Here is a 14,563-nt window from a genome sequence, read left to right as displayed (position 1 = left end):
TCCTTAAGTAAGTAAATTAAACAAGTATTGTCCAAAATCATCGTCATCGTTTCATAAACAGATTCGTACCTGGTTATTGTTCATGAATAGATTCGTAGATCGATGATAATAAACTTGTGCTTTTGAAGGTGATAGTTATATGTGTGACATCTTAGTAGGTCAGTTTACTTGATTACCTTAGGTACCTAGGTAGGTATTATATATCCATAAGTTGTCTGCGGGAGTTCAGATTGAGGGGCCTCGGTTTACCGCAATGTTCCTTTCTTCACGCGGAGAGATGTCTTGCGAGTCTTAAACTGGTGCGTCCCCCCCGCGGATCTAGCTGGAATCACGGGACCCTTGTCTTGAATATAATAGTAGCTCACTAAGTTTACGGGTAAAGGAAACCTTCAAAAGACGAAGTTACGAACTCTGATTAGTTATAAGCACTTCCTATTAGCTTGGTTGTCACGGAGAACAAATAGAATCTCACTTTATATTGGCATTTATAGAGAAGACAAGCCACCGAAGTTGTCATCAACTATGCCAAAAGTTGATACCACGACAGGAGTCAATTATATGTCTTGCCCAACTAAACTCCTTTGAGGTTCCTTTATGTTCTGATTGAATTAGGATCTGTGGTCTGAAACTTTCTTTCGTATTCCTTCTATCTTTTAGTTTTTATGGGATCTAGGATCTTGTATAAGTGGCGGTAGGGATACGAACTTACTAAATAACCAACAGGAGTTAAGAGAACGTGGTTCAGAGAGGCCTATATCGACTTAATGCTCTTTCTGAGTCTCGTAAACTCAATCGTAGATTTGCTTATAATGAGTGCTTCGAAGTAAAGCAAGTTGGATTGAGCACGCGGTTGCTAACTGGTTACTAGGTATCAACCCTATCCCCATGGTCCTATAAAGACGTGATAGTCACGTTAGAGAGCTAACTTGCAGAGTACAGTCCTAAATATATGAAATGCCAATCCTACAAGCTAAAAACACAGTGACCTGCCTCTACGATAGTTGCCTAGCATGTCTCATAAACTGAGCCCTATAGTCCTGGAAGATAGCCAATGTCAGATGGTAAGATAGGAGGACTTTCGGACCATTTAATCATTCTCTGGGCTGTCTAGCCGTGTTTCTCATTCAGTCATTGTAGAGACTAGGCACCTAACAACGATGCCTTTCTGGGATGTATTAAACTTAGACAAACTAAGCAAAATCACACTACAAGTAAATCTTCCAGAAGTTTCTCAAAAAAGCTTGATGTTGAAATGGGAAAAGGGATAGAGTAGTTAGATAATATATCTGTTATATAGATAGACGAATCTATTTGATCGTAGACACGTTGAGCTTTTTGATATCGGCCGAGATCGACTGAGGATAACCCGTGTATCATCAGGGGGAATAGAAGGCACGGAAACCACTTCTTTATTCTGTGAGGAGCTCTGACCTAAGCTATCGGAGCCTATGGCTATACATACTGAAAGTATCTTTTGTCCCAGATGTCTCATCTATTAAACGTGTTCTCGCAACCAGGCCTCCGGTCGAAATAAGCCGGCATTCTTCGTCCTATTAATACAATTTTTTTTTTTGATTAGCTCGAGGATTTAATAAACAACAAGCATGATCCGAAAGAATAGCGCGGCATCTAGACCCCGTCAAGCCTAGCAAATTACCCTATGAGAGCTTAATGACGCGATTGAATATTATGTGGAGTTTAGGGTTTCTAAACGATCCGAATCGAACTACGGGCTTGTAGTTGTGAACTTTAGACTCATCGAGTCTATTTATAAAACATGCCTTCTAGGGGGCAATACATTCAGTTCAATATATATTGTAGATAGCATAGACTGGTTGATAGGACCTCGAATACTTCTTCCAGCAGTATCTATACTGATTAACCCGATACTGTTTACGCGTTGGGTTCGCAGTGTTCCTACCGGTAACGATGGAGTAGTAGTACCGAGGCCGAGGCCGAGGCCGAGCCCGGTACTCCGGCAGGTCCGGCTAGCTATGGAACTAGCCGTGGTAGTTAAGACCGCTAGACCGCATTTGATCGACAATTCTGAGGAAAGGTTGTGTTTACACATCTAGATCTTATTAAGTTAGGTTTAAGTTAGGTAAGGTTCTGGAATCTTGGATGCCCTAACCTATGTAGTATGTGCCGTTGCGGTGAGACGCCACAAGCCTCGGCGCGGGAAGAAGCGCTCGCACGTTTGGTCCACGCCCTGTTTCTGTAACGGCTGCTTATGATTCATCTACGAAACACAACATATCTGATGGTAATCTCGGACGATAATCTTATCTACCAGCCAAGATTATCCATACCAAGCGGATACTGCTGGCCAGAGCGTGTTGCGGTGAGAGCCGCAACAGGCTGAACTATTTGAATTTCCATGTTATAGTGGGTGACGTGGACCAACCTTTGGCCAATACTGGTCTTGAGCCAAGGAAGATATGCTCGGAGAACGGTTTGGTGGCTGGCTGTTCGTCTCTTTGCATATCTTGTACATAGCTTCGATTGAGTATGTATTGGAAAGGTTGCCGATGCCGGCAAGCTCCAGATCCGAATCTACATACCTACTGCTAACCTAACCCTCTCCACACTTGTGATCCCTGGCAGCTCGGCAATCTCGCCGTAAAGTCTGGTCAAGTCTGGTATGTTGATCCAATTCGACAATGCGTGCTAATTCTTGCTTGCCTCGCTTTAAATCTAAAGCATAGGCACTTCAAGCGGTGTATTTCCTGGGTCGTGCCTAGGCAGCTATATGGCCGACGCGTTGCATGACTTGCAGTGGTAATGATGGAGATAATGATGGAGCAGTGATCCTTTCGGTAAATTTAAGGTACTTTCAAGTGAGGCCGAATATGAAGCGGTGAAATTTTTTGGCCGCATAACTTAGGCGCTCACCATGTATCCAATTTGTTAGATCCCAGCCCTCTGATTTTCCGTCAAGGGCTAGTCTTGATCACAAGGGACAATCGTCGGTGGGTTGTAGAAATCTTATCTACATTCATTGTTAGTGTGCCCTAACGATACGCTTAACTAGAGTATCGTGAGATATTATTCGGTCTAGAATCTAAGGAGCGCGTAGTAGTTAGGTGCGTCCGAGTCAGCTGGCCAATAATGCAAGAATAAAACGGTATTGACTCGAGTAACTATACAGACTGTGACAGTGAGCTATTAGCCCGGCCCAGTCCGTATAATTAGAAACGGTGCAATTTTATCATGGGAATTCAGACAAACTAGTATCTCGCGTGACCTTAAAGCTGGCCTTTACTACATGTTGACGACGGCTCTAGCGGTCTTGGATATTTTATTAGAAGAGGGGAAGTTCAGGGGACTAAACTTATTCAGCCTTATGCTTAGAACCCATACATAGCGTATGGGGATAGTTAATTCTTCTAGAATTGTTCCAGCCTGGAGGGCTAAACTCGGAGGGAACTATTAGGCCTTTATTCGCAAGAAGTAAATGGTGTTGCCAGACATAATTTTTCGCTTGGTAGATCCATTTAGTACCGGGTAGTAGAGATTGATGCTTAGTGGAAGCGGAAGAGACGTTCTACGTGGCGTGTCGTGTCGTGACAATCTGGAAAATGATATGGTGTCCAAAGGATCAGCAAAATCTCAAACAGCAAACCCCCATGAAAGCCTGCACTCACACGGTCTTCTAGCAAGCGGGGCATTGTCGATAGTTATTATATTTAGGTAAAATAATGGTCACGAGAAATTCCATAGTCTTGATGTGGGCGAGAGCGGAACTGGTAGAAGAACTTCCCGAGCTTCAATGAACCAATGAATACCCCCTAGAGATCGGGCGCAGTCGTGGGGAAGAGGAGGGGTTCTCCATCAAATAGGGAAAGTCGTATTGGCCACTACCACCAGGGTCCTTAAAGGACCCTTTAGACATTGGTACCTGGTAAATAAATTAATGGGCAATCTAATTTGGTTAGGGAGCAAACGCCTCCGGAATACTAAAGAGGACCCTGATTTCTAGTAGGTACGTAGATGAGGAAGCTATCAGCAAGACATCGCGTCAACGGGCGGGAGGTCCGGCAAAGGAGAAACACCCTAAGCGACAGACTCCATGAGGGAATAAACGTGTGGAGTTAGGAGCTGGGTAAGAAGCTGAACGCATGTCAACCGTTCTGCAAGTAAGAGTTGCTGTTGGGAAAGTTCTGATTGGAGGATTGACGTTGTTTCGCATCTTGGAGCTTCTATTCGAAGCTCTCGCGGGCCGTCCCCTTGTAGGCTGGTGGTAAATTGTTCATTGGCACGTTGGAGTAGTTGGTAGGTTGATCAGAATCGGCCGCGCTGGCGAAGGACGATTGGGCAGACTGACAAAACAACATTTGAATGCCAGCAACATATCTGAGGTACTTAAGGTATTCGAGGTAAAATACTGAGTGCGGCCTATGTAGGGTTGGGCACTTATCTTGCTAGGTGATCGGACTTTCACCTGGCTGGCTGAGGGTTGCCATTGTCCACTAGATGACGGCATAGCATATTAGGTAGCAGCCCCTCGGTAGTAGAGTACATAGTAAAATTCGATGTGATAGAAATTGAAATGTAATAGTTATCCATATATTGATAACTATTTGTACATACTATGTATTATGCATAAAGGAGGTGGGTGATCTACGCGTGCCACTCGACATGTCGAAAAGTAATAAGAGGCAATAGAGACAAATATTTGAGGAATATTAGATAGGAAAAAGATCTGAAGAGGATTGACGAGATTGGAATTGGGAATTGAGTGAGAGAAGATGAGAATAGAAATCTGGTTGGACGAAGAGAGTGGATAGTGGATAAAATTATCGACTAGGCTTAATCTAGGTGGCTGTGTGGAGAAGAAGCAAGGACGTGGCAGACGTTAAAAAGAGCCCTGCTGCCCTGAAGGTCTTACGGCCCCGCTGTCCCCACTGTGCCTGGCAGTGGACAGCCCTGGCGGGACTGGCAGATCCGCTCCGACAGGCCGGCCGTTTTCCATGTGCCCGTTGGAGATTGCTCTGGAAGTGCCACCGGTACCTATAGCCAAGTTATCCATCCAGCCATTTAGCGCAAAAAAGGGTTCTAAAGCAGGAACATGTACGTACCTTGTGTGCCTTGTGTGTGTAGCGGAAGGAGACAAGCATGCTCCCATTCAACTTAACCCCTCTGCCCCTGTAAGACCCGTATTAAATTAGTTCATCTTCCAAATCCCTCCATCATCGACGTACTTACAACTATTACCTACCTGGTACCTACTTCCCATCTCTTTGCGCCCCATCTTGCTTCCACCTTTTAACAATAACTCTCTCCCACAAACCCACACAGCCAGTCCTAACTAAACAAATGCAAATACCTATCACATGAGCAAGCCCGAGAAGCAAACAATCAAAAGAAATCCACAAATATCTAGATCCTCGTCTTGTGAAATACGAAATAGACGCTGGCCAAATCTTTCATATATCGCAATCAGGGAAATTTGTTGTACACGTAGACTGGGCAGACTGGGCTTACCTCGGCATATTATCCCACCAGCTTGCTAAACGTGCCATCTACAACGACCTATCGCGGCCTTATCGAAACGATCTCGAAACCACGAATCAGAGTTTAGATTCCCGTTACTGCATACTGCATCGGTTACTGCAGCATATAGACGAGCAAGACTCGAACTCGAGCAGCTGCCAGGTGGTCGCACATCACAGGTCCCCAGTTAAAGCATACTTGCCCTTCCCCTCGGGTTGGTTCAATTGAGGGTTTCGTACCCCTTGCCGATCAAGCTACCGTTGCTGTCGAATGAGGAGCTCGATGCTGGTTTATTTCCTAGCTTACAACTACGATCCATCTCCCTGCCGAGTTTCTGGAAATCTTGTCACGACTTAGGGAAACCTAGATATCGATATCGTAATCAATCGGGCCAATCTTTTGCGATACGCAATATCTACATAACGATATTTTCCTACTTCCTTCCTCTACGGCTCGCTTGCAACTGTCTTAACCATGCTCACTATGACAAGGTTACCGTCCGACTCCTTCCTGCCGTCGAGCGCTATGCTTGATCCAAATCCACGTTCCATGTCCTTCGCCTCTCATCTTAATGGTCACTCTTCAACATCAGTAATTTCTCCACTATCTCTACCGCGCGCATTGAATAATCTATCTTACTTGGACGAGTCAAACCTTTCAAACTTATCGCCTCCCGATCATACACATTCGCCATCAATTTCCGTAATTGCGCAGTCTCAGCAGCAGTATCTTTCTCCACGTCCAAGTTCCCCGAACGGTCATCGAATCGGGGCTGCTGTAGCATCTCCGTCTTTAGTACCTAGTACTACCTCCTCACTCAGCAATATGAGCAATCAAACTCTACTCAACCTGCTACAGCGCAGGGAAGAGCAGAATAGAAAATTGATTGAAAATTGGCGTGCCGAGCGTGCCCATTTGGAGGCTAGTCGCACTCGAGCTGAGGAAATGTATCAGGAAGAACGGGCGATAATTGATGAGGAACGAATGATCTGGATTGAGGAGAAGAGCAACCTCCAGAGAGATTTGTCTGAATGGAAAAAGAGGACAGAAGTAGCCGAAAAGCAGAGGGACGAGATGGCTAGCCTGCTTAGGAGCATGCAGACCCAAGGCAGTCAATCAAAGATATCGTTTGACGGTGCTGCTGAGCCTACTATGGGCTCTCTCAGAGGCGGTGGTCTTAGCAGCGCTGAGACCTATTCGCAGTCAAGTGTCAATTTTTGGAGCCCATCAGACGGCACATCTCCCATAAGAGTTTTGCCTGGTGAGCTTCACGTCAGCGAGTTTCACGGATCGACGACGATGCCAGAGTCGAGACCTTTCATTCCCTTGGATCCACGTATGCAGGGCTCGTCACCAGGAGTGAGTTCACCGGTGTCCCAGCAAGATCGTGTTCCCTCTATCGATATACAGGAGGTCATTCCCGGATTGGAAGGAATCCGAGTCAGGCCGGATATCGTCCAGAAGGCGACATTTACCGATGATAAGCCATCTGAATCATCTCCCGAGTCAATCTTGCTCCCTGTCCCTGGAGCTAAGCAGGAATCAATTCGTACACGTGTTGTGCCAGCTGATTTGACAAAAGAGACGCTCCAAGCTCCCGAGTCCGATAGACTTACCATGCATGCCGGGCACACACCGAACCATTCCATCTCCTTATCCAGGCTCCATACCGTTGAGTCTACTGAGGTAGTCAACACAGCTGGTAGTTCTGGTTCATCAACCCCCAAGTGTTGTGATGCGGAGGATAAGCAGGTTCAAGTGCCCGAGAAAGTCCCGAACTGTCAGACATCATGTTGCGGCCTTGGATGTCCTAAAGCTGCCGAGGCTCAGGACGAACTCGAGGATGAAAGAGACAAAGATCCGGAATTAAAGGGGCCATTAACCCTTCGCAACCTTCCAGCGGCTGACGAACCATTTCTCAAGGCTCTTAATGAAAAGCTTGCCGATGTTATCACTCACGATATGACCCCTACTGTTCTTAAGCATGGGAATTATTTTAGGCCAGCTGCATCTGAGCCAATTATCGAGACCGGTGATGATGATGCACACGATGCTCGTGAAAAATTAGAAGAGCAGGAGCAAGAGATCCCGCTAAAGTTAAAGCAATCGAGTAACTTTGGCGCACCTCTCGGGCAGCTTCGAAAGCCGGCATCGTAGTAGATGCGCTCCGGTAGTTATTGTTGCTAACGTGATGGGCGATCTCGTCTATAACTCACGTTCTTCGTACACAATACCGTCACCTTTGTCATATTTACTCGACGGAGATCTTTTTGCACAGCCAGTGAGGCTGCCTGTCTAGTTTTGAGCATACCCACAACGAGCTCTAAATTTCCTTTTTCCTATGACCTTTGAAATACCCCAATACCCATGATTATTTTCTCCTTTTTCTCTTCTGCGCATGGGAACTGATGGGTCGGCTTATGTTATGGTTGAAAGGCGACGAAATTGGCATTGAAAAGGTTGCATGAAGGGACGGGATTATCCCTGAATTCTACGGATCAGCGTTTTTTTTATTTTTTACTTGTGTGTTGGTGTGGTTTCTCTGCTTCAGGAAGCATATAGAAATATGGTGATCGGTCGGGTTTGATTGGCATTTGGGCTGAGAAGATAAAATCGTGGCAGACCGGATGTTGCACGTTGCACTTTGCACTTTAGACCTTTTATACCTTGGGCGGGGACCCCCTTGTCTTCAGCGAGAGAAGCGAAGAGAAATGGTGAAGAAAATAGGTACTTTAATGAAATAGGTCTGTTAATGAGCAGAGGCATGAGCAGAGGCAAGATTATACGTTTTAGGACCGGGCAACTGGTTTATTGAGTCTAATACAAATGTTAGCATTTTCTCGTGTATTTATCATGTATCTTCACTCCGTGCTTCAAAACTGCTAAGAACGATGTTCGTGTTACGTTTCTGGGCTAAGCTGAACTTTGGCCCGTATTGGCCGTCTGCTGTAGGTACCCTCAAATGCCGGCCCGCGATGTGTAGTACAATCTAGAGGAGCTACATGATCGGTATCGTATACGATTGACCGAATGAAATATCTCAAGTGGCGAGTAATCTCAGGGACAGAATAAGATTAGCTTCACACAAGATACTACGAAGACCCCTCGATGACGTTATTTCCGGCCGATGGTAATGATGCATTAGAATACTATATGAATTACGTGCTGAAGTATGTAGGTAGGTATGCAAAACTAGCCGTCTATCATGATGATCATTAATAACAGGTACCTAACATATTTTGCTTTGCTTCCCTGCTTTCGAGCGCGCCCTGAAATTCTAAATCGTCTGCCGCACCGTCAAACGCCAAACATGCCTCCCCGCCTGGGAACAAATTTCATTTTTATCGTAACATTTTCTCTTGTAATCTCGTGCCCCTCCTTTTGTACCGTACATTGGGAGTGTCATTACCGTCATTGCAATTGTATTTGAATGCATGTATAGGTACCTAAGGTAGATAGGTAGATTTGCTCAGCTCAGCTTCTTGCCCATGAACCCGGCTAGCTCGTCGAGCAGCTCGACGGTCTCGGCGGGACTCGCGATCCAGGCAGTGGTAGAAACGCTGCGGGCCTTGAAGTCATTGCTGCCGGCGCTGAGGAACTGATCGCCGACATGTAGCGTTTGTTCGGGGCGGATGCGCGTGCGTGCACCGTCGCCCCCGAACCACTGCTGACACACGGATACACCCCAGCTCTTATCGCCGATGTCGACGAAGACGTCCCGCCCGCCGTTGAACGCACAGAACGGCACTACTTTGTTGTCGAAGTCGCGCCCGCCTACGCTGAGCTCCAGGATCTTTTGGACTACTAGCACGGTTTCTTCGAGGGATTCACGTGGAATGCGCACTGTGGATGAGCTGGGGATTATGCCGACGGCGCGGTCTTTGCGCATTAGAGTCGCGGGCAGGTTTAGGGTCTTGATGCTGTCGCGCAGCGCGGCCTCGGCTACGTCTAGGAGAGCTGTGATGCCTGCGTCGGACCAGGATGCCATTTCTGCTGTTAGCCAGCGCTCCCGGGGCACGGGGGATAGCAGGTGAGGCGACGTGGGGCTGAACTCGAAGAGGTAGTTTGCTTCGCCGCCCATGATGATAATGTTTTGCCTCTGCTGCGGCGTTAGGACTGTGGAACTAGCAATGGCGTCCAGGAGCCCGTGCAGACGGGCATAGTACTGCTCGGCCATGGTATAGCCCGCAGCCGTGACGATGCCGATCTTGACGTTCTTACGCATGAGATCGATCATGCGCGGGATCACCGGGCTAGTAGGCTCCAAGCTCTCGCCATCATCATACAACGTGACGTCTCCGTCGAAAGTAGCGAGTTGGAGGGTGCTTTGGGTAGTTACGGCCATGAGTTGGGCCGTATTGAGGACGAGGCGCACATCGTTGAAGGAGGGGGAGACGAAGCGGCGAGACGAAATATATCGCTTGCGGTCCTGGAACTTGAAGGCGGCCTCGAGAGGCAGCCGGGTAAAGAAGTTGCCTATGGTCGGGACGAGGAGCTTGAGCTTAGACGGGACCCTGCTCGCGTTTAATTGGTGCGTTACTGAGCAATATACGTCAATGACTGGATTGGAGTTTGGTTCCGGGGGCGGGGAAGGCGAGCGTGAGTGGACGTACTGTGATCATCAATCATCACCTCGACGTCCCTCATGATCTCGGCATAACGCCTGTGCGCCTCTTCGGACATATGTGTCACGTTGAACCCATTGGCTTCAAAAACACCTGTGGGCTGGGAGTATAATACGAAGGGAACCGCCAATAGCCCCTTGATCCATTCTAAACATATGTAGGTTAGCTATCATGAAGTGAACGAGATGCCGGTTGGAGATTTGTCTGGGGATTTTGTGAGAGTAAATCCATCGTTAGCATGTTGGTGGTCTTGGGGATATCCGATATTCGGAAACCCACTTCTAACGATGATGGTAAAATAGTGAAGGATATGTGAGAACTACAACACGCTGGGTTATAATACCTATAAACTGATCTCGTCTGTGCGTCTTCAACGCATCTATAGAAGCGCCCGTGTTAGTTATTGATCGGGTGCTTATGGCGGAGGAGATAGTCCGTGAAACTTGAACTCACACTCGACCCTATATCTTGAAGTCATTATGCTTAAATTTACAATTGACTTCTGCTATGGAGGCGGTTAAATAATTATCAGTAAAGAAGGCTAAAAGAACAGCGACGAGAAAGGTAAATATGGAAAGGGATGAAGTGAAATAAAACGGTGTAAGTAAAGGGGTTACATACGTAGAATCGTTGATCACGAGGTTCCGATTGACTGGAGTGCCGGCATGCGTTTGTGGGGCGCCGATGCAGCGGGACATCAGGACATCCAACGCGCTGGGAGAGGCTGGCTGGGCTGGAAGGGCTAGTAAGCCACAGTGGTACAGGCGCTACCTGGAACTCATCCGTCATAGCGTCATTTTGGTGGCCGATTAGCGCATGAAGTCTGGGCCATTTGAGGCTGGTACTTAAGGGTATCTATCGAATGTCCTGAGCTTTAAAGTTTCTAACCTACTACTTTGTTTTAATCACGAAAACAACATCATCAGAAGTAAATCGAATTGGTACCTATGTTTATAACATTAAACTGTTGGAACATAAGATGACTATGGAATTGATTGTTTCATTTCAACAAACTATCTCAGACAGACATAAAACATGCCCCATAAAACCTTCACATGTCTATTCGAAGCATTGAACATGCCATAGGATAGGTACATGTTTTGAAAAGAAGTCCCCTCTCTGGTTTGGACCAATCCGATTTTCTTACAACTTCAACGCATTTTAACCAACCCGTACCTCCCTTACATCTCCCCGGACATTTCCTATGTCACTGGTCTAAGGCGCCGGAGTTTGAGTAGCACAGGCAGCCGTGACTGTCCTCATCCGAGTCATGCAGCCTTCGGGGCAAGCAGTCTGACAGCCGTCAACAAAGAGAGCGGTCTTGACTCCAGCACAGCCGCATGGGACGAGCAGCTCTTTTTGGAACGTGCAGCCGGGTACTGGGCACAGCATCGGATCACAGTTGCTGGGTCGGGTCGTGTGTGTTACCGTCGGGCAAACGGCGGGGGCAATCGTGGTAGGCTGGCTAGGGAGTGTAGTGATGCTGATGATGAATGACGTTGTCGTCGAAGAGCTTAAGGAGCTGATGGTCGGCGTGGGCGAGTATGGTGGGCGATGAGTTTCAGGAGCCTCAACATTGGGGTTGACAATGGCCTCCGCCGGGGCAGCGCTAACAATACCGACGACACTATACTCTCATTAGTATGATGAAACTTAAGATCAAGCGTTGATGGGAAACTAATTGGTGTCTTACCTGGCTAGCGCCGCGACAAAACCGACGAGTACCTTCATTTTCGAGTTGTTTTGTTTCGACTATTTCCCCTATCAGTTAACGTTATTGAGTTTGTTATACTACAAGTAAGATATTACTGACAATATTCGATGCAGTTGTACTGAATCTTATAATCGTTGGCTTTCGTTGATGGAGAATAAACTGACGATGGATAGACTTATATGATCAACTAAATCACGGACAAGCTGTCTCTTATATACGCGCATCTTTGACGTATCGCTATACTCTACCCCGATCGATTTAAATAGCATTAGACCTGCATGGCTCGGGACCTCACGACTGTCACCCGTTCAAGCAGTCACTCCGGGTGAGATGCCATTTTTCACGTTCTTTCCATCCTTCCGGAACGTGTCGTATTCTCTTACTGCGCTAGTGGCTGCATACGACAAGACGACGGTTTCCGAGGTGCAGCGTCGGGCATCGGTTTCACGGTACGGTTATATTACAGAGTAACTCAGGTCTTCACGTTGTAAAGGTGGCGAGTTATTTTTAGCATAACCTTACTTTATATTAAAGCCTAGGTCCGGAGCCTTACCCATGCTACAACATACTTGAGGGTTGTCAGGAGTGCTAATCGCATCGCGAGCACCGGGAGGGTGATACAAGTTCGAAGAGTCAGGCATCAGAACATCGATACCAAATAGAGCCACGCTCAAAACTTGATTTTATAAAGGAAACACGAGACTCATAGAATTCAAAACTATGTAGTTTCGGTGGTATGATACTTTTGTCTACCAGTTTATCGTGTCACAAGCACCCTTCTGCGTATCGCGGGAAGACCGAAGAAAATCGGACATCCTGATATCAAACCCTCCGCGAGCAACGCGAAAATCAAGAGAAAAACCACCTTCCTCTTCAAGTCTCTTCCGAGGAGCGTATTTCGATAAAAGGTTGCTGGATATAGTTGGAATTCTCGATTATCGGCGAATCGACGGCATCTAGTTCCCCTGAAATTACGAGTTCTAGGCTTGGGGTTCTTAGGGAGCGTATATTACCATGGGCGAAGTACGATACGATGCCGTCAGCGAACTCGACAACCCAAGGACATTCTAATCTACGATTTGAATGGTCTAGCCAGGTTATTTACTTTATGATTGGCAGCAGTTGTCCAAGCCGGTCTTTGCTAGCCCCATAAAAACTGACGAGGCCATTCAGCCTCTTTAGCCTGGATTACGGGACAATATCCGATGGCAGAAGACTTCATATAACTTCATCTCCCAGGCTCAAAATTCGCCTATTCGGGCTACGTACTCGACATGTCAATATATCTTTGATGAAAATGAGGCCCTCGTAATGAGATCCCGCATGATCCGTCTCGCGAAAGCTGCGAGATAACGACACGGCCAAGACCGCTTCTTGACATTGTAATGCCGCATGTCATGAGTACGATCTAGCCTGCAGCTTACGCGGATTCAGCGAGTTCCCCTTGGAGATTGAGAAGTCGGATGATTTTCGTCTGATTGCTCGGGCGTTTGATCCAAAACCTTGGACTATCTCGCCCAGCGAGTGCGGATTTTGCCTGTTTACTGACGATTTTTTGCCTAGGCCGCTTATCTAAGAGAACCAGTATCCTAGTCTCACAGATATTTGAAGACGATCACCTCCTTGCTCGCCAAAAGTACGATGCAGCTTTCCTAGGTATCCCCGACTCGACCAAATAGCGAGCAGGATGGCTGCTTAAGATTTCCCTGGGGATTTTGGGTAGACACATAGCCAGTATTCCGGCGATAAGAAGTCGTCTCGGCCTCTTCGATAAATAGCCGGCCCCTGCTGCTTTCTCATCCCCGAACTCTGTGACTACCTAAATCAGACAACTTTGGCTTTTGACGAAGACCGCATATTCGACGTTCACTGAACTTATTTGCATTTCTGATTAGCCCCCCTCTGAATCTGATCGTCGGATCTATTCGGATCATTCAACGATTTACATCTGATAGCTTGACTTGTATGCATATTCGTCACACTTCGTGGTCTAAGTTTTACTGGTCTTTCATTAAATGGACGGACTATATATTGTTCTTACAAGCCTCGGTATACTTGTATGGCTACCTGCTTGGGCGAGTAAAATTGTTAAATGGAGCGAGAAATATTTCGCTTTACAAAATCAATAGATGATCATAGAGGCAATGTCGTGGATACTGCGCACGATCGTTTCTGTCTTTTTGTCGCGTAATATGTATATCCTCATCCAACCCCGTTATAATAAAGGTCAAGAATATACTACTTCATACGCCATAACTCACTGTACTCTCGACGATATGTATTTCTCTAAACTGATTTCGGTATGCTACAAGAAGAAAGCCCTCGAGGCTCTTAGTCAAACTGGGCCCAGCTGGGAATATCATCGTCTATGAGGTATGAGTACCGTAGAGGTAGATATCAATGAATAAGGATTTAGAAAGAGCAAGCTTAAGATAATTGCACTATAGTTTAAGCCCAAGCATCTTGCCATTAGACCACTTTAGATGCTAGTTACGACGTAAGTCTCGTTCAAGTGCACATGGATTCAATAGTCTTCGGCAGCCGGTGATCAACTATCAAACCCATTTAATACCGAAAATTATTATGCGATATCATAGGCAACGCAGTTCGATTGATTTTCTATACTAATAGCGTACATTGAAGTCGCCATGCTATATGGACCTGATGAGTACCCAAGGTACTGTTATTATTACGAATTTGCAAATGCAACGCAGTCTCGCGTAAATACGAG

The 14,563-nt window shown here is 46.5% G+C and overlaps 3 protein-coding genes across 3 annotated transcripts; 1 reads left to right on the top strand and 2 right to left on the bottom strand.

The window, feature by feature from the left end:
* The first annotated feature begins 5,639 nt into the window (after positions 1–5,639).
* Positions 5,640–7,845, top strand: F4817DRAFT_55667 (uncharacterized protein). The gene has a single exon (XM_049307635.1). The coding sequence runs from the start codon at positions 5,968–5,970 to the stop codon at positions 7,648–7,650; it is 1,683 nt and encodes a 560-aa protein (XP_049160558.1). The 5' UTR covers positions 5,640–5,967; the 3' UTR covers positions 7,651–7,845.
* A 714-nt stretch (positions 7,846–8,559) lies between these two features.
* Positions 8,560–10,756, bottom strand: F4817DRAFT_333039 (IMP-specific 5-nucleotidase). The gene is made up of 4 exons (XM_049302721.1): positions 10,572–10,756; positions 10,462–10,497; positions 10,107–10,265; positions 8,560–10,032 (listed from the first exon to the last, which is right to left on the bottom strand). The coding sequence occupies exons 1-4, from the start codon at positions 10,594–10,596 to the stop codon at positions 8,963–8,965; spliced, it is 1,290 nt and encodes a 429-aa protein (XP_049160557.1). The 5' UTR covers positions 10,597–10,756; the 3' UTR covers positions 8,560–8,962.
* Positions 10,757–11,333: 577 nt separating this feature from the next.
* On the bottom strand, positions 11,334–11,849 carry F4817DRAFT_314458 (uncharacterized protein; the record flags this gene model as incomplete). The annotated part of the gene is made up of 2 exons (XM_049300404.1): positions 11,334–11,745; positions 11,812–11,849. 2 exons carry the CDS (start codon positions 11,847–11,849, stop codon positions 11,334–11,336), a joined length of 450 nt encoding a protein of 149 aa, XP_049160556.1.
* Between the last annotated feature and the right edge of the window lie 2,714 nt (positions 11,850–14,563).

This window comes from Daldinia loculata (genome assembly GCF_022478755.1).
Source record: "Daldinia loculata strain CBS 113971 unplaced genomic scaffold F4817scaffold_15, whole genome shotgun sequence".
In the NCBI taxonomy this organism is placed as follows: Eukaryota; Fungi; Ascomycota; class Sordariomycetes; order Xylariales; family Hypoxylaceae; genus Daldinia; species Daldinia loculata.
The sequence above is the reverse complement of the archived record's forward strand: the minus strand, read 5'-3'. Positions and strand labels throughout refer to the sequence as shown.